The 20,000-nt window shown below is 52.4% G+C and overlaps 1 protein-coding gene across 1 annotated transcript in view; it reads right to left on the bottom strand.

Moving 5' to 3' along the window:
• celsr3 (cadherin, EGF LAG seven-pass G-type receptor 3) overlaps positions 1 to 19,399 on the bottom strand; it is a gene marked incomplete at both ends in the record, with an annotated part of 86,120 nt that extends 66,721 nt beyond the window's left edge. Inside the window, 5 exon segments of the mRNA XM_084479773.1 lie at positions 13,532 to 16,357; positions 16,556 to 16,976; positions 18,560 to 18,624; positions 19,187 to 19,250; positions 19,256 to 19,399. Of these exon segments, the coding sequence (XP_084335899.1) occupies positions 13,532 to 16,357; positions 16,556 to 16,976; positions 18,560 to 18,624; positions 19,187 to 19,250; positions 19,256 to 19,399 (3,520 nt within the window).
• Positions 19,400 to 20,000: the final 601 nt, after the last annotated feature.

Below are 20,000 nucleotides of genomic sequence, written 5' to 3'. Positions count from 1 at the left end.
TCCTGGAAATACGTGTTATCTACTGGAAAAACACACACTGCAGACAGACAGGCAGGCAGGCAGACATGCAGACATGCAGACAGGCAGACAGACGGATGGACAGACAGAGAGATAGGCAGGCAGGCAGGCAGGCAGCCAGACAGACAGGCAGACAGGCAGACAGACAGGCAGACAGCCAAGCAGACCGGCAGACAGACAGAGAGATAGGCAGGCAGGCAGGCAGGCAGACAGACAGACAGACAAGCAGAGAGACAGACAGACAGACAGGCAGGAAGACAGACAGAGAGACAGAGAGACAGACAGACAGACAGACAGACAATACAAAAACATTTGTTGATCTTACAACCAAACTGCGGCTGACCAGCATTGACCACTATCTCCAACGTAACTCAAAATAACACAAAAGACATGTGAGCGGCCAGGAGCCAGTGGTAATATTGGCCCTGCACTTCACATGCAAACACAGAGGGCTAATTGCAGGGGATAGCACATTGTTATTGAAATGAGTTGGGATTTTTGGGTGTAGCGCTGAATAAACGCTATGGTAATCTCCCAGAGTTGGACCTGCGAGGTTGCCTCTTGCCAGAGACTCATTTCCCCAGATCAGTATCAGTCTACACATATATTACACCCACGCACACGGCTGCAAACACACACGCATCCACAAACACACACGGATGCAAAAACACACAACCACACCCACACACACACACAATTTATGCACACATACACACACACCACTTGCGCACACGTGCACCCTCACAACCACACCCACGCACACACCATATATGCATACACTCAGACATCCACATCCTTCACACCACATACAAGCCCGCTTTCATCTATATGCATATCTATAGATGGATAGAAGCATAGATGCACCAAAACACACACGCACGGACACACACCACGAGGCGTCAGAACAGGGGTCTCTGCCCATCCCTCAGAGCACTCCAACGCCGGGCTGGCCTTGAGACAGACTGGTGGAGTGACCGGCCCCCGTTAAAGACCATTTGAATCCATTAGGCACCGCACACACCCCGGCCCCCAGACACACATCTGTCCGTTTACTGACAAACCGGGCCAGGCGTTGGATCCTGGCCGTGTCTCGCTTCACACCTCCAGAGGGAGGGACGGACGCAAATTCCACGCCCCAAGATTTGCTGACACACACACACACACACACACACACACACCGGCGCGGCGCGCGTTTCTGCTGAAAGCGCAAACCCCTCTGGCCAATTAGCTGGACGAGAACAAACTATTTGAGGGTAAGCAGCACTGCCGGCGCTCTGCAGTGGTCTGGGAAACGCTGGCTGGGAATATTGGCTGATAAGCTACGGCTTAGTTTATCTGGCAGGACCTGACAGCAGCCGGCGCTGGGGGGGCGGGGGGGGGGGGGGAGGAGGGGAGGGGAGTGACAGAGAGAGGGGAAAGAGGGAGGAGGGAGGGATGGATGGAGTGAGGGAGAGCTTGAGAGGGATGGGGGTGGAGGGAGGGAGGAGGGAGGGAAGAGGGAGGGAGAGATGGAGGAGGGAGGGATGGATGGAGGGTGGAGGGGAGGGAGGGGAGGGAGTAACAGAGAGAGGGAGGGAAAGATGGAGGAGGGAGGGATGGATGGAGGGAGGGAGGGAGGGAGGGAGGAGGGGAGGGAGGGGAGGGAGTAACAGAGAGAGGGAGGGAAAGATGGAGGAGGGAGGGATGGATGGAGGGAGGGAGGGAGGGAGGGAGGAGGGGAGGGAGTAACAGAGAGAGGGAGGGAAAGATGGAGGAGGGAGGGATGGATGGAGGGAGGGAGGGAGGGAGGGAGAGCTTGAGAGGGATGGGGGTGGAGGGAGGGAGGGAGGGAGGGAGAGAGATGGCGGTGGAGTGAGGAAGGGGAGAGGGAGAGGAGAGGGAGAGAGCCGGGAAATGACAGAGAGAGGGCGAGCTAGAGAGAGGGAGAGAGGATGAATAGAGGGAGGCAGTGAGGAAGGGTGTGGAAGAAAATTAATGATGTTCAGCTGCAGATGTCGGAAGTGCGCTGGCAGAAATCTGAATACAATAACAGTGGGACTGGAACCAATGAGTGTTATTAGAAAGATTCCCTGATGGAGGTTTAGCAGGTACAACAATCCTCCCTCCCCGGCACCCTTATGTGTCTCTCCACTGGCCCGCCCCTTCAGCATGCACGCTGGGCTCGAACCGCCGTTTCCACGGTGGGTTGGACACTGAAATCACCACATGCCTTGATAGATGCTGGTGACTGACAGCATTTAGGCTGTGTGTGTGTGTATGTGTGTGAGTGAAAGTAAAACAGGGCGACACGATTGATCTGTTTGTTGGATGGAACGTCGGACATCTACATCCAAATAGCAGGGCACCGACCACAACGTTAACATTCTGTCATGCCTTCCCACCAAGCATCGGCCGAGCTAACACGCGGGGATTCAATCCATGCAGCGTCCAATCCACCAGAAGTAAGGAGAAGAGGTTTTGAAGCACGCGTGGTTCTTCACTCCTCAGGTCCTTCGGGATGGCTCTGTGAGCGGGCAAGCTGTGATTTGCGTCGACTCCTTCGGAAAAGCCTTGAAACTCTGAATCCAACGGCCACACGGCACCCAATTATAAAAGCCCACGCTGAGGCAGAAACTGCACATGTTGAAAGGCCATCTGTAAGGTCCAAAATAAAATGAACCCTGTCGTTTGGGGGGTCATGTGAGGAATAAGTACAAACTTGAGTGTCTTGGGTTCTACGTGCGTTGACCTCTCCCGAACGAGACGGCTAGTTCGTAATACGGTGAAGTATGGAAAATGTGTACGTGTACGTAAGTGATGCACTTATAAATGTAACAGGGTTTAAAAACATCGATTGACTTTTCAAAATCCTCATCAGAAACGACTGCGTTCGCTAAGTGCATTTACCGGGTGACCCTTCACGCAGACGGCTTCACGCTCACAGCGGTGAACGGCGTCCGCTCCAACGAGCTCTTTGTGTCTAGCACTTTAGGCGAGGCGGCGTGTACGCCCGCGACTCCGCACGCTTGCGGACTGACCGGGATTATTGTGCATTGTTTGTCAGGACGTTGTTTACTCTTAGCCTCTATAAAAAGCCACGGTGGCGTTCTTTGTGTCCGCCCGGCTCCCCGGGAAGCGGGTCATTCCTTATGCATCACCCGGTTTCTGCTCCGACTCGAGTCAAAAAATAAAACCAAATCAAACATTCATAGCGTCCAGTGCTTGAAAACCCACAAATGGAGGCTTATTTCGGCCGCCCGTTCAGAGCCAAGGGAAATCGAAAAAAGGTAAAGAACATTTCCCAAGCCTGTTCTACGGGGGCTTTACCCCACTTCTTCAACTCCCTCTCAGGCCGCAGGCTTTGCTGTGTGCGTCTTAAAAAAAACCTGAGAGACTAATCGACACACTGGAGCGGAAACATCTGCCCGCCAGGGCACACAGCGGCCTGGAGGACTCACCGGTGCTGAGGAGAAAGATCTGGAAGACTTTTTTAAGACGCCATCCCCTGCTTGCGTGCTGGGGTTCCCGGCCCTTCATAAGACCAGGGGATTGGGACGAGGGCTGGAGAGAGGGGGAACGGGCTGTGGAGCCGGGAGAGGCTGGAGAAAGTGGCCGACGCTATCTCCCCCCCTCCAGGTAGCTTGACTAATGGAGCACTCAAGAAGCTTCTACAAGGTTCCAGATAACCCGGTGCCCCCCCTGTGCTTTCTGGAACCCCCCCTGATAGAGAAAGAGTCAAACCCAGGGGAGGCGAAACATTCACCAGAAACAGGGAGACCTGAGCTGGAACTGCCAAATTAGAAGAAATAAAGGGAGAGAGCATCCGCCTGGGAAAGTGCTTTTAAAGAAATTGCTGTAACGCCGTTAAGCATGACTGATTACCACAAAGCCCTGACATTTTCCTTCCGGGAAGGAATTAAGACGGACATAGAGACGGCAATAGATTTGCAGAGATGGGTGTGAGGCTGTGAATGAGATAAAATTATGAAAAGGACCACGTTACACACAGTAAAGGCCTTATCTTCTATTGCCTGAAACTGAAATTTGGGCTTGCTCCTTGTGTGTGAAGCCTGAATTTTCAAACACAAGATTACGTTCCTCACCCTTTTGATGTTCAGTTGAAGCCATTTGATCCATTATGGTGTAGTGACTTGAAAATGAATGAAATATGTTCTGCGCATAACCGTGTAAATCTTTTGAAGCTTTGTTCCCTTTCACTTTCCTCCAAGGTGACTGGAGGAAAGTGCAAGCCAAGTATCTTAACATTTCTTTAGACTTGAAGAGGGAAAAGTCTAGGTTCATCTTCTTTCCAGACTTGTGAGTATACGGTTTCAAAAACTCTCAAACAGTACTCTCAAATTGCAGCCTACCACACCAACAATGTCAAAGGGGTTCCACACATTGCCCTTGGCGATGGGATTCGACCGCAATGGAGAATACCAATGACGGAGCTCCAGAGCAACGATGAGATAATCCAGGGGGAAGGAAATTGGATTTAAATGCAAAAAAAAACCCTGTCAGCTACTGTGACGCATATTGCTCTTTGTAGGGTCTTTCGGGGATGCCCTGCTTGGCTCCCCTTCCGTTTGTTCCTATTTGCTTGAGCTTAAATCCCATTTCACGCCGCCCGGTCGTATCTCTTCTGCGCGTGCCTTCCTTCCCTGCACCTCTCGGTAGGATTGTGGTTCCCCAGAACCATCTCCTTGCTTAATCTGCTTAGAAATATGCGATGAGCTTCCATTTCCTGGTGTCGGTCCAATGGGTTCCCTCAAGGGTCAGGACCGAACACTAAGCAAACGTGCACATGCAGACAAACACACACACACACACACTAACATGAACGCACAAACATACATACACAGGCATTTGCACACACACACACACACACACACACACACACACACACACACAGACACACCACAAAGAAGCGTTTGAAGTTGTGAATGTTGTGTTGCTCGTCTGTTGAACAACTATTGGTCCCCAAAGGAGAAGGAAATGATAGGCACACATACACATCACAACACACACACACACACATCACACACAAAACAGACAACAATAGTAAAATGGATAGAGGAGAGGAGGAGGAAAGGAAGAGAGAGAGAGAGAGAGGAGCAAGAAGAGGGAGAGAGGGAGAAAGAGGAGGATGAAGAGGTAGAGAGAGAGAAAGAAGAGGAGGAAGAGGTAGAGAGAGAGAAAGAGGAGAAGCATGCCTGTGTGACAAACATTTTTCCTTACAAGCAAGCACTTACGAGTGAGCACCGTAATGAATGGCTGCACACACACACACACACACACACACACACACACGCACACAAACACATTCATAAACACACACACACACACACACACACACACACACAAACAGAGGATGGAGAGCAGATTTCTTTGCTCTGTTTATCTTGTAAAGCCTTCTCTCCCTGAGGTCTGGGCTCTCATTATTCTCAGTGCAAAATAGAACACTTATAAATCAATACACACAAAAAATACACACATACAAACACACACGGAGACACACACAGAATCACCCACAAGAGCACACAGAGACACACAAAGAAAAAGCCCAAACACACACACACAGCCCATCTGGTTTACTGGTTTACACTCTACAGCAGCAACATTAATCCTATACATTAAGCCACATAGATTAATGTACACAAACATACACACACACAAACACACAAGCTGGTATGACATACTTGGGATAACTCAACTCTTGTCATATACACATGCCCACATCGTCCATGTAGCCAATCCTACACACTGCCTTTATGAATCCACTCTCCAACCTCTGTATGGTTGGACATCCGCCAGCAGATGTTCATAACCATGAGGGTGAGAGGGCGGGGCGCATATGAGCTCTGGTCTAGTGTACGTCCTCCAGCACAGTGGTTCTGAACATGTGGGTCGCGACCCTTAAAGGGCTCTCAGCAGGGGACCACGTGAGTGGCAGGAAGGCCAGAGTAAAAATAAAATAAAGGCGACGAAAAAATAATCGCCCTTCATGTTTAGTTGGTAACACTTTACAATAAGGGTACATTAGTAAACCATAAATTGCCATTAGTTCATGGAGTAACCATGAACTAATGGCAATAATGGTGTATTTACACATGGGGCTCATGTTAACTAATGTTTTAATTTAAACATTATTTAAAGGGTTAAAAATAATTGGAAATCTAGCGATACATTTTCCCTGAATCTCCGCCTAGCAGATAAACCTTCAACGTCAGATTTTGTTATCCCAAAATTCACGAATGGCTTAATCTAATATATATATATATTTTAAATAATTTATTATTTATTTATAAATAATTTATTATATTTATATATTTATATTTATAAATTTATTTAAAATAATAGATTCATAAAACAGATAAAAGTACAAATAACTAATTAAGAACAGTGGTCATTTATCTGAAAAAAGGGTATTCTTTCCACTTGACACTGATAATTCTCGGCACACTGATCATTTCTGCAGTGTTTCCACTGCAGAAACACACAGTATTCCCAGACAGTGAAGTGAATGCATGTTGAATCACTTTGAACGTAGAGGGAGTTTCCAATAAGGACCAAAAAATGATTGGCCCGAATCCAATCTGCCAGCAAAATGCTCACTCAACCAGGACAGTGATTGTTATCGAAAGGCAGAAGAAAAGGAAGACGAAAACATGCTTGGAAGTTTGCGCTCTGTCGTCTCCGGCTTCAAGTAGGTTTTAATGAACAAGTCATCTCCCCTGCATAGCGGCTCTAAAAAAAGTCCCTCAAGACAGTTTTAGTATTCAACCCATTTTACTGTTTGTCCTCATTAAGCCACACTAACAAAAAGCAAAGCGGGGGAACCCGAGAGTCTGAGATACTATTGTTGACTATTTAAAAATGGATCAATCACTGCACAATAACTAGAGATAGCCTGCATCTTGCTGCAATGGTGAATGAACATTTCGGGCGGTTAAAATAAATTCAGCTAGTTTGCATCGCAAGCGCCACTGGAGTTTTCTTCTAATAAGGTGTTCACAGTTTGAAGCCGACGTCAAACCGATCCACGTCCAGGTTGGAATAATTCAAACCTTGAGCTGAGCTGAAAGTTTTCGAGCATAACAAGGAGATATTAAAATGTGAAGAGCAGGAAGTCTAACTGAACCTGTTCATGTAGACAACTGGCAAGCATTAAAGTAGAGGCATAGGACCCAAGAGAACCAGTGCAGTGTATGGCTGTCAGCTATCCAGGAATGTAGTTACACATCATGTTAGTGGCGTCTTATTTACAGCCAGGGAAAACTCCATGTCTGCCAGAACTTTGTGCTTTGTGGAATTTCCGTTCTCATGCCAATCTTAAAAGACACCTTAAGGGAAAATCCTTCTTTCTTCCTTGTTAGCTCTGGTCAACATTTATGTTCATATCATATCCATATTCATATTATCCACAATGTATGCCAAAAAACAACATTGTTGTTTGATGAATGTAACTGATTTAAATTTGTATTTTTTACATTGAAATTGAATTGAATTTTACTTTGCCAACCCATAGTAGGTATCATTTGGTCACTTGCACAATCCATTCAAAACCAAGACAACCAACAATTCTTTGTAAATGTCATAACAAACTGCCACCTTGGATTTTATTACCATTTGTTTGCTCTCCAGAATATCTGAAAAAGACCAAATGTTTCACTATAATTGCTTTAGCCATTAGTGTAAAACGACATGGGTGGTCTGTTTACTCAAGAAAACTCCCAGGGTTCCTTGGGGCTGTACCCATGGGATATATAACCTCTAAGTACCTCATCCATCCCTACCAGCACACCGCTGTAAACATTCACGTTACGTGCTCTGGTCTAAATCACAAGAGAAGGCTGTAGTACAGCCCCTGTTGTGTTGTTTACACCTGGGGAGGACTGGTATGCCATTCTGGATCAGTACTGTATACATGTGCCTATTCACCTGCTGTTCAATTCTACTACTATGACATTAAGCAGTGAGGAGATTAATGAATGAACGTACGTACACACAAGTACGCACGCGTGCACATGCACACGTTGTAGCCTTCAATGTCCCTCACATCTCTCTCTCTTTCTCATCTCTCTCTTTCTCGCTCACTCTCTCTCTCATCTCTCTCTCTGTACCCTTTCTCTTCCTCTCTACCTACACCCCCCCCCCCCCCCACCCCCCCCCCCCCCTACCTCCCCCACTTCCCCCCCCCCCCCCCCCCCCCCCCCCATGCCTCCCTCTCTGGTCTCCAGCGAGCCTAAACCTATTACAAAGTAAAAGATTATTAGGGCTCTATCTGCTGGCGTGCACCCGGCCAGCTCCCAACAGACCCAGTAGAAGACTATGTAAAACCACTGACCATACAGAAACACGAACGCCGTTCTTCAACAGCTCTCCCCCCCCCCTGCTCTTCCCCACTTATTTTCACACCTAGTTAGTCGTGACGCCACGCAGAGAACATGAGATCGGCTAACTCTCGCCGCCAGTACAGAGGCTGAACTGTAGACACGCGGAAACAAAGCGGCCATTTGCCACATGCCCTGGCCCCCCGAATCAGCTGAGTAAAAAATGCCATTGTTCTCGCAAGCGGTGGTAAAAAGGTTGAATGAGCTCCATTTGCAACGGATGCTTTTTGTTAATCTACCATTCTCTAGAGGGTATATCCCTGTTTCTGAGACTCTTGGTTTTGTTTTTTCTTTAACCGTTTAGTAGGTTTCGCTGTGCTTTCTATTCCTCTTCAAAAGCCTGATTGTGTATGAGCGTTAATGAATAGTCAATGATTCATACGTTTTCCTCGAAGGCCCATTACATCTGTTGCAGTGATCAAGCGCTAGTAGTAATGATGTCGAAAATATCAGTTGATTTCAGCAGGGTTAGACAGTCCGTGATCACATTACATCCACACTAGCCCCATATCCTCATTCTATCGTCATTCTTCAGCTAATTACGTCACATAGAGAAGAAATAGAGGAATTCAAGTAGCAAAGTTACATCAGTTGAAGTTTATTTCATGTGTAAATAAGTACAGGGTTCACAGATGAGTGGACTAATGTAAAAAATAGCCTCAGGGTCCAAACTTAATCCCCCGTCCAAAGACTTCCCATTAATCCAGCATATCATGGATAATCTGGGTGTTTTAAGCCTGATGAAGTCCCTCTAAAACGAGAGTGGGGGCTCTAATAAGAGGATAAATATGTCAAGCAGAGTCCTGCTCTGTCCATCTCAGCCTGTCCGCCTCACAGACCGACCTCTGGGGCAGATTTTGCTCACATTTAAGAAATGGACCAAATTCACCAATGTTTAGTCTTTACACAGGGAAAATGAACCGTGAAGGGGAACTGGAGCAAGAAGTCCCCCCCCCCCACCCTCCCCGCTGTTGGCTTTTCCAGCAGGGCTCGGAGGGCAAGAGGTTCAAATACCAAATAACACAGTCGAAATAATCCAAAACAGTGGGGACAAAAAAGCTGCACAGTTTTTTTTCACCTGGACCCAAAATGTTCCAAAAACAGCAAGAGGCAAAAGAAAGAGACGACGGAAGAGACCAACCCACGCATCTCTCAGGACACACAAAGCCACGTAACCATTTCCCCAAACCTCTAATTACACCAATAATTTTTTCAATCCTTCACTCGAGTTCGTAATGCATTGCTCAGGACAACGACTGAGGGAATGAGGGCAGTGGATTACCACAAAACATGAAGGAGTCATCCAAGGAACTGTTCCCTTCCGAAGCTTCATCCTACTTTCGCCTCATTACCCACAGTACAAACTCGAAGCTTGCGGCGATCTATGGACATATATAGAGTTGGGGGAGATGGAGAGCATATGTACAGCGGTATAGCATGTATATTCGATAACCTTAAGGCCCAAGGCAGCGACCTCAGAGAAGTGACCTGTGTATTAATACACATTAGCTCACAACTGTGGCCTGGCTATGTCCACGCTACAGTAGGCTTGTGTGCGGCTCCTGTGTAATGGCACGCATGTGACGCACAGTAGAAGTTCAGTGGTTTCACTGTGCATCTGCAGTACCGCTGCAGTCGGCCCAGTTCAACAGATGTTCCGTACGTTGTATCTTCAACTGGAATATGCGCAACTGAATATGAATGTCATGTTCAAGACAATGATGCTTTAAGACAGCACATGTAGCTTAAACCTACACCCCGTGCTTTCATTTCCATAATAGCTATACAGTATTATTAACCAGTTACATCATTAATTTTTCAGAACTGCATTGGCAAATGTACAAATGTACTTGTATTCATGTTTGGTAAACATGAGGCACATTCGAAGATGCGGGATAGATATAAATATTCATATTTATAAACATATCCATCATGGGTTGGGCGCTCCGATTACCAACCATGGCTTTGACTGCGACGTACATATTCTCATTCTCATTGCCGCCTGCTATTATTCAAGCCCGGTTATCATTTCCGTCTGGGCGTCGGTTGTATCTTAACAGCTGTGCCCCGCTCTGCATGTGTGCATCAACAAAGTTATTATTATACATCCATGATGTACCCATGCACACACACACACAGACAAATATGCACACACACACACACGCACACACATGCACATGCACCCTCACATCACACACATGCACACACCCATGCAGGCGCACACACATACGCACACACGCGCGCACGCACACGCACACGCACACACACACACACACACACACACACACACACACACACACACACACACAAACTCTCTCTCTCTCTCCAGGGAGCTGACCAGTCCACCCACTCCCGCTATGCCGCTCGTCTCTGCTAGAGAGACGCCAGGCACACACAGCTTGGGGTTAACCACGAGCTCAAGGGCACCTTGACTCTGGAACTGATACAGTATGAATGCCAGCGCTAACTAGCAGGATAATCCGCTTTTTTTTTTTCTTTTTTACATTTTCTTTCTTTTTGTTTGTTTTGTTTATTCATTTGCCGTGTCTGGCTTACAAGGGAGAGTGCTGCCCGGAGCATGCACGCGCATGTGTGCGTGTGTTTGTTTGTTTGTGTGTGTGTGTATGTGTGGGAGTGTCTTTGAGTGTGTATTCACTTTGATCACAATTTAAATATGAGAATTGTCCTGAAAACCACACGCCTAAACAGGAAGAGTAAACGACACAAGTACAGAAAGAGAGAGGGAGAGAGAGAGAGAGAGAGGGAGGGAGAGAGAGAGAGGGAGAGAGAGAGAGAGAGAAAGACAGAGAGACAGTGCAACAGAGAGAGACAGATAGAGTGAGAGAGAGACAGACAGAGTAAGAGTAGCAGTGAGAATGCTGTGAATGATTTAATGAGCTCGCAAACACAAACCCCCACATACACATGCCCAAAGACATCAGTGAGGAATTGCATACAATACCACAATTAAATAATTCAACAACCAGAAGCACATATGGAAAGCAACATGCGTGCAATCACATGGTATTCTTGCAAAGCCAAGGCACTGGAGAATATTACAACGAAAGAAATATGTGTGTGTGTGTGTGTGTGTGTGTGTGTGTGAAAAATACTTTGTACTCTGCGAGTCAGAATCAGACAGTTGAGAGAAAGAGAGCGAGAGCCCCCCCCCCCCCCCCCGAGAGAACATATATAAATAGCAACACCAAAGATATACGGAATAACAGGAGATGAGAGAAGGAGAGAAGGAGTAGAGCGGAGAAGAGAGAAGAACAGAACAGAGGAGCAGAGAAGAGACGAGGAAACAACCCTCTCTCGACGCTAAACACCGCAACTTGAAACACCAGAAGACACGCCATTCATATGTACGGAGGTAGCCCCTTGTAGCCTAGCGTAGCCTAGCCTCTCGTCTTTGAAGGGTGTGCGGAGACCGGAGTCAAGGGAGGTAAACGCAGTAAAAAACAACAACACACACACACACACAAACGCCATGTAGAGGACAGGACCTGAGATGGGGATTCCGGCTGGTGGAGGAAATACCTCCCCGAAACTCGGTGGATCAACAGTTTGACATCTTGACTGCAGGTCGTGTCTGACACACTCACACGCCTTACAGCCACGGAGGGCGGACGGGATGCTAAGCTTAAAGATTATCTTGTGGGGGGGTGCGTCTGCATCAAAGTGTTCAGAGCACAGCGCTCAACAGCAGTGTCTAGCGCTGAGGCTAAGCTAAGCCCGACACAAGCCAGCCTGCCTGCTCATCAAAGCTGCAGCTCCCCCCCCCCGCTCATTGTAGTCAATAGGGGCCTGACAGCGGGGGGGTGGGGGGCGGGGAAGTGACAAGACGCACGTTTCAGCAAAGGGTTCCTTAAGGCACATACTACTACTCATATTTAGAACGGTACATTCCATTTTTGACATGACTCTCCGGACCACCATTACTTGAGGTCATTAACCGTATCACCCCCAGCCCCTGACATTTCATTATGACGCGCCTTTTTTGCTGTCTTCTTGGTATTTCAAATGGCTGTTTTACCATTTAAATGGGCCCCGCAGTGCTGGTTAATAAGCAGACGTGGCGAGGCCCCTCGTAGCGGGATTATTCTAAAGTTCAAGTTAAGCAAATGGCACGAAACAGAATTACACATGAGGCACATGAGTTTTCTCATTAATATCCATTCACTACCTGACGTGCTATATATACGCTCTCTGCCTCCGCGCGCACACACACACACACACACACACACACACACAAATAAAGACACACACACACACACACACACACACACACACACCTGAAAGGCCACACATTGCCTCTCATTAAAACACCCACACACAAACAAACAAACCCACACACACACCTGAAATGTCAGACATTGTCTCTCGTAAACACACACACACACACACACCGCACACTAACACACACCCTCCCATGCCTAGCATGCCCTATGGGTAGGTAGCAGATGTCTACCAAGTGGGTTACAAGGGCTGGTCTCTAACTTTCTTTTACTGATCTCCTTTCCCCTCCTAATTACCCACTCATGGACACATGGGCTCTCTCTCGCTTCATCACTCACTCATGGAAACGTATGCTCGCTCTCTCACTCAATCGCTCTGCATTACTCACAAACTCAATAATGCACAATAAAGATTGGTTTCTTTGGTATAATTTCAGACACATTAAGTTAAATAGGCCAATCGAAGTCATGCCACTTACACAAAATCGAAAAGAAAAAATAAATAAGCAGAAGAGCCTGGCTGAATAATCTGTTTACGGCAAAACAGTGGGACACACTCACACACTCACACACAACACACCCTTCTACTCGGCTGTCTCGAAATTGTCTGTGTCTGCCTGTCTCTTTGTTTACGTGAAATTCAACAAAACCTAACAGAGTCTCTGGGTTGAATCAGATGCAATGTCACGCCTTCACACAAAGAGACGAATATATAAGAGAACCAGGAAACCAGGAAAAGAACACAGGAAAAAGTTTGGCAAGTGCAATCTGAGTCCAACAACTCAGAAAGTCAAACTCATGATGACACACAGACACACACACACACACACACACACACACACACACACACACACACACACGACAAGGACAACACGCCGCACCGTTCACGTTGTTGTTGCATACCTGTGACGGTGACCAGCATGGGCGCCACTAGGGGCCGGTTGTTGTCCAGCTTGCGGCTCAGGCGGATCTCCCCGCTGGTGTGGTTGAGCAGCAGCAGGTTGAGCTCGTTGCCCCGGTCGATGGTGTAGTACAGCCGGTCCGACACGTCCGGGTCGTGGGCCGGGACCCGGCCGATGACGCCGCTGGGGAAGCTGTTGGAGCGGTTGGACACGAAGTTGTTGAAGATGATCTGGAAGTCCTTCATGGTGGGCCGGTTGTCGTTCTGGTCCACCAGGCGGATGCGCACAGTGGCGCGGCTGACCAGCGGCGCCGAGGTGGCCTGCACCACGATGACGTACTCATTGCGCGCCTCGTAGTCCAGGTCGATGAGCGACGTGAGCTCGCCCGAGAAGATGTCCATCTGGAAGATCTCGGGGATGTTCCCCTCCACGATCTGGTACATGATCTGGGCGTGGGCGCCCTCGTCGGGGTCCGTGGCGGTGATCTGCGCCACCACCGAGCCCACCGCGCTGTTCTCCTTCACCAGCACCTCGAAGTCGTCGGCGGGGAACACGGGCGCGTTGTCGTTGACGTCCAGCACCGTCACCTGGATGTGCACCGGCGTGCGCTGCGGCGGCACGCCGCGGTCCACGGCGAAGGCGGTGAGCTCGTAGAAGGGCACGCTCTCGCGGTCCAGCCGGCGCACCGTCCGCACGATGCCCGACGTGGGCTCGATGGTGAAGTCGCCGTCGCCGTCCTCGCCGTTCTGGAAGGTGTACTGCACGCGGCCGTTGGCGTGCGCGTCCCGGTCGGTGGCGGAGATCTGCAGCACGCTGGTGAAGGGCGGCGCGTCCTCCGTCACCGAGCCCTGGTAGCGCGGGCTCATGAACTGCGGCGCGTTGTCGTTGACGTCGTTGACGTTCACCTCCACGTACGTGGTGTCCGACTTCTGCGGGATGCCGTTGTCCTTGGCGGTGATGGCCAGCGTGTAGGTCATCTGGTCCTCGTAGTCCAGCTCCGCCTGCAGGGTGATGGCGCCCGTGCCCGGGTCGATGCGGAACTGCGGGATGTTGTCCTCCAGCAGGTAGGTGATGCGGGCGTTCTCGCCCACGTCGTCGTCCGTGGCGCTGATCACCACCACCGTGCTGCCCGGCGGCCGGTCCTCGTTGACGCTGATGGAGTAGTGGGCGCTCTGGAACACGGGCCGGTGCGTGTTGGCGTCGGTGATGTTGACGTGTACCTGGCACGTGTCGTGCAGCGTGCGGTCCGAGGCGGTGACCGTCAGCACGTAGCGCCGCTCCTGCTTGTAGTCCAGCGGCAGCGCCAGCGACAGCAGCCCCGCCCCGCCCGCCGTGCTGATGGCGAAGCGGTTGCGCGTGTTGCCGCCGGTGATCTGGTAGGTGACGGCGCTGTTGACGTCGCGGTCCACCGCCGTGACGCTGGCCACGCTGGTGCCCACCACCGCGTCCTCGTTCAGGCGGGAGAAGTACTCCTTCTGGACGAACTCGGGCCGGTTGTCGTTGACGTCCATCACCGTGATGGTCACGCTCGCCGTGGCCGAGAGCGGCGGCATGCCGTAGTCCCGCGCCTCCACGCCGAAGAAGTAGTGCTCCACCGACTCCCGGTCGAGGGCCGAGCGCACCGTCACCCACCCCGTGGCGGCGTTGATGACGAACGGCGTGTCCGAGCCCGTGCCGGTCAGCCGGTACTCGAGCCGTGCGTTGTCGGCGGAGTCCGTGTCGATGGCCTGGATGTGGAGGATGGAGCTGCCGACGGGCGCGCTCTCCAGCGCCGACGCCTGGAACGGCGTGGACACGAAGATGGGCGGGTTGTCGTTGACGTCCGTCACCTGCACGCTGACGATGCCCGTGTTGTTGGACAGCGGCGGGCGGCCGTTGTCCTGGGCGCGCACCCTGAGCGTGTACTCCCGCTCCGCCTCGTAGTCCAGCGGCGCCACCACCTGGATCTCCCCCGTCACGCTGTCGATGTTGAACTGCCCGCGGCTGTTGCCGCTGATGATGTTGTAGTGCACCGCCGCGTTGCCGTCCTTGTCGTGGTCGGTGGCGCTCACCCGCAGGATCTCCGAGTGCGGCCGCACGTCCTCCCGCACCGCCACCACGTAGCGCTTCTCGCTGAACTGCGGCACGTTGTCGTTCTCGTCCAGCACGGTGATGAAGACGCGCACGGTGGCCGACCGCGGCCCGGGCTCCTTGCCCTGGTCGCTGGCCTCCACCTGCAGGGTGTAGTGCTCGTTGGTCTCGCGGTCCACCGCGCCCCGCGTGGTGATCAGCCCCGAGCGGGGGTCCACCTCGAAGGCGGCCCGCGCCTGCCCCACCGCGTCCCCGATGAAGCGGTAGCGGATGTTGGCGTTGGACGGCGAGTCCAGGTCGGTGGCCCGCAGCTGCAGGATGGGGTAGCCCTCCTCCACGTTCTCCCGGATGGTCTCCCGGTACTCGGTCTGCTCGAAGATGGGCGAGTGGTCGTTGCGGTCGGCCACGGTGATGGCCACCATGGTGGTGCCCGAGAGGCGGGGCGACCCCGAGTCCGTGGCCGTGACCCGGAAGTAGTGCAGGTCCATGTGCTCACGGTCCAGCACCTGGGTGCTGCTGATCAGGCCCGACTCGGGGCTGATGTGGAAGTAGTCGGAGGAGCGGCTGTTCATCAGCGGCGCCATGGAGTAGACCAGCCGGCCGCTGTCGCCCGCGTTGGGGTTCGTGGCGGACATGGCCATGACCGAGGTGCCGGGGGGCTGGTTCTCGGGGATCTGGACCTGGTAGTTGTACAGGGAGAAATGGGGCTGCCTGTTTGCGGCCCGACGGGGGCGTGGCAAGCCCTCCCCCTTCCCTGGCTCCTCCTCCTCCTCCTCCTCCTCCTCCTCCTCCTCCCCTCTCAGCTCCTCAGGGGCCCCGGCGTCCGCCTCTATAATCAGCCAGCCCAGCTTCCTCTCTCCCCTTGAGCTCTGACCCTCCCCAGCCACCATCCCCCCCTCCTCCTCCCCCCTTTCATCCCTGGTGTGCTCCTCTCCCCCACTGGCCCTCTCCTGACCTCTCCCTCTCTCCGCCCCTCCTTCCACCTCCAGCTCCCCAGCAGTCCCGTTCTCCTGCCTTGTCTTTGTGAGGATCCCTGCGCTCACCCAATCTCCCACCTCCCCGGCCGCCTCTGCCTCCCCCTGCCGAGCCTCGCCGCTCTCACCCTCCCCCTCCCCCTCCCCCACCTGTAATTCCCCACCAGCCCGTCCCTCCGCTTCTGCCTCCCTCTGCCCGGGTCTCTCCCCTTCTCCCACGCCCTCCGTCACCATCTGCCAGCTCTCCAACCGAGTGACACCTTTGGGCTCCAACGTCACTCGCTTACCGGATTTTAATTGAGCGCGCGTGCCCTCCCGGTCGGCGGCTAAGCTGTCGGCGTGAGAGATGTGAGGCAACTGTCTCGGGGAGCGGCCCCCCCGCCGCTGCCGGGACAGGGAGATCTGAGGGCGCGCGCTCGGATCATCGGGGGACACCTGTCCGCCGGTTGAATCGTGTCGGTGTCCCGCCGTTTGAGGAGCTGGCCACTCCACACTCGCAGATTCTCCGTGGTTGTTATCATTGGGAGTTTTGTTAACACTTTTGACGTTATTGTTGTTGTTATTATTGCCATTATTGTTATTAACGTTGTATCCACTCCACACATATACCGTGAACTCCTGCTTGAACTGACGTGTAGGTGAGTCAGTGTCCTCGTTCGGAGCGATACAAGAGGAGTTTGCGAGCCCTTTCCCTGGAGCTGTCCTCGGTGCTGAAGCGAGCTCCACTCCGGGGTGCGCGCCTGAGTCACCGCGGCGCGCGGTCAGGTGGGCTTCCGATAAATGACGCGTGCGCTCGGCCCGGACGCGAGGAGTCTGCGCAAGAACGCGGGGCTTAAACTGGCTGTGTTGTTCGGATGATGCGTGACCCTGGAAGTTGACGGGAAACGTAATGGGCGTGGAGGATCCTGAGTCACTGATACACGTCAGGGCTGCGGTTTTCTTTCCGTGTGTCTGAGCGAGGGTTTTCGCTGTTTTAAGACTTGCTGGGAGTTCTTCTGCTCGTTTTTTATTGGGTTTAGCCATACAAGTGACATATGAGCCTTTGCTGTTGGACTGATGAAATGGGCCGGGCGTAATTGAGATTTGTCCGGGTTTAAATTGGATGTCGAGAATACGCCCTGCTACGTCTCCCAGGGGGGACGTAAACTCGCCTAAACACCAACCCCCCATTCCTACTAGGTCCCTACTGCCAAAATAACTCCCCCGTACCACACTCTCCCCTCCCCGAGTTGGAGAGCTCTGCCTTCGCCTTGCCGGTGATGATTTCCCTCGCCATGTCTCATTATCAGGCCCGTGATCAAACGTCAGAGACGGAAAAGCCAAACCATTATGAGGATAATTAGTTGAATTAGCATGTTCACTGCCTTGCCTCATTCCTCCTCCTCCTCCTCCTCCTCTTTTACCGCTTTCCCTCTCCTCCCTCCTCAACCCCCCCACATTATTCCTGGCTTGCTTACGCACAGACCTGGAGCGTGTCCTCCCACAACAACCTGCGAGCACCAAGGTACCGGGGCTAAACCCCGGTGACGGTGATGATGATGATGATGATGATGATGATGATGATGATGACACAGAAAATCTGGACGCTTCTCCTCCCCCTGACACGTGTTGGCAGCAGACGCGAATCTTTTCCCTCGTCTCTCGTTTTTCCTCCCAGGTCCTAACATGGCCGGTGCAGCGACCCCCGTCCCCGCCCCCCGCCGCCATGCCTGGTCTGGGATCGATAACATGGTGGCCGTACCGATGGGAGTCGTTCCCTGGCGAAGCACCGCCCGCCCCGTGCTCGCTGTACGCACGATGAGAGAGGACGTTATCCGCGTCGCATCTCCGGGATGAATGGCCGTTTGAAATGCGATCACCGCCCCGCGTGTTCCCAGAACCTGATGACTGTGCGCCTTCGGAGAAGTTGAGATTAATATTGAGGGTACGATGGGAATGAGAAGCCGGACTGGGATACGAATCGTGTCCGAAGTGAGTGCGTTCACCAAAGCCGGTTGGTACGGGGCCAGGTCGGAGGCGCGGGGCGGACCATAAGCCCCGTTTGGTGAACCTTGACCCGTGTAAACGACGGAGGTTTGGGGCTAAAGGTTCGGGGAAATCTCTCGCTTCCGGCACCTTTTCCCCTTCCCTCTGTCCACTTCCGGGTCCCCCGTGAGAGTCGTGCACAAAGACTCTCGTGGCGAGGTGTGGTCTCAACCCCCGCGGCCTCGCACCGGGCAGACCCTAGTCCTTTGTACCGGCCGTTTCTTTCCGTTTTGCCCTTGCAGCGAGAAATAAACTGGTAAACCGGAGGTAAACCAACGCCCTTCCTCACCAACCCCCCCCACTCTCCGTCCCCCCCTCCACTCCTCCTCCTCCTCCTCCACCACCGGTGGAGCTCAGCCCGCTGGCTCCCACCTGGGCGGGTAGGGGAAGGAAGTGATGGAGAGACCTCTCCCTTCCGCCGACACGCTCCTCTCGAGCTCCGCACCGGTCCCCCCCCTCGCTCCATCCCGGCGAAACCCTCTCCGCGTCCCGTGGAGGCAGCAGGAGTCCCCGGCCAACAGTCCCACGAGCGACCCCGTGCATTCTCCACGCTGTATCCGCTCTGTAATCCACCTGCTCGGGTGTACATCCCGAACCGCTCCTGGTCAACTCCCGGTGCTGCTGCTGCTGGCTCTGTTTACCGGCGTGTCGTCGCAGCGGCCCGGGGTCCACCGGCTGGAATCCCCCCCTGCCGGACCCGTCCCCTGGATGACGGTGAACAAAGGGCCGAGGAGGAGCAGGTGGAGAAGCAGAGGCGAGAGCAGCAGGAACGGGGTGAAGCCCGGTAGCGGTGCAGCCATTTAGTCTGTTCCTTTCTCTCTCTCACTCCCCCCTCCTCTCTCTCTCCTTTCTCCCTCGTCCACCTTCTTCCTCTTCTCTCGTCTTCTCCCTCTCGCTTTCCTCGAAGCTTTCCTTCCTTCTTTTCGCCGGCTAGGCAGCCAGAGATCGAGGACCGCCGGCGGCACCGCCCGACACCTTCCCCCCGAACTCCCCCGCTTCTCCCCGGGCCTGGGGAGTTGGCATCTACCCGCTGTGGTCTCCGGACCTGGAGGTGTCGGCGTTATGAGCGGCGCGGCAGCATTTTCTTCTTTTCCGGATCATCCCATCCAACATGGCTCAAACATGCACTCACTCACTGACTGGGCTGGGCTCCCTCACACACACACACACACACACACACACTAACCCTTCCCGTGTCTCGCCCCTCTCTCTCTCTCTCTCTCTCTCTCTCCCTCCCTCTCTCTCCTTTTCCTTGCCTCTCTCGAGCAACGACCACAGCTCGTTGGTACTATCCATCCATACACACACTCTCTCTCTCTCTCTCTCTCTCTCTCTCTCTCTCTCTCTCTCTCTCTCTCTCTCTCTCTCTCTCTCTCTCTCTCTCTCTCTCTCTCTCTCTCT

The sequence above is a fragment of the Micromesistius poutassou genome (genome assembly GCF_964030765.1).
Source record: "Micromesistius poutassou genome assembly, chromosome: 15".
NCBI classification, from domain to species: Eukaryota; Metazoa; Chordata; class Actinopteri; order Gadiformes; family Gadidae; genus Micromesistius; species Micromesistius poutassou.
This window is presented reverse-complemented; position numbering and strand designations above follow the sequence as displayed.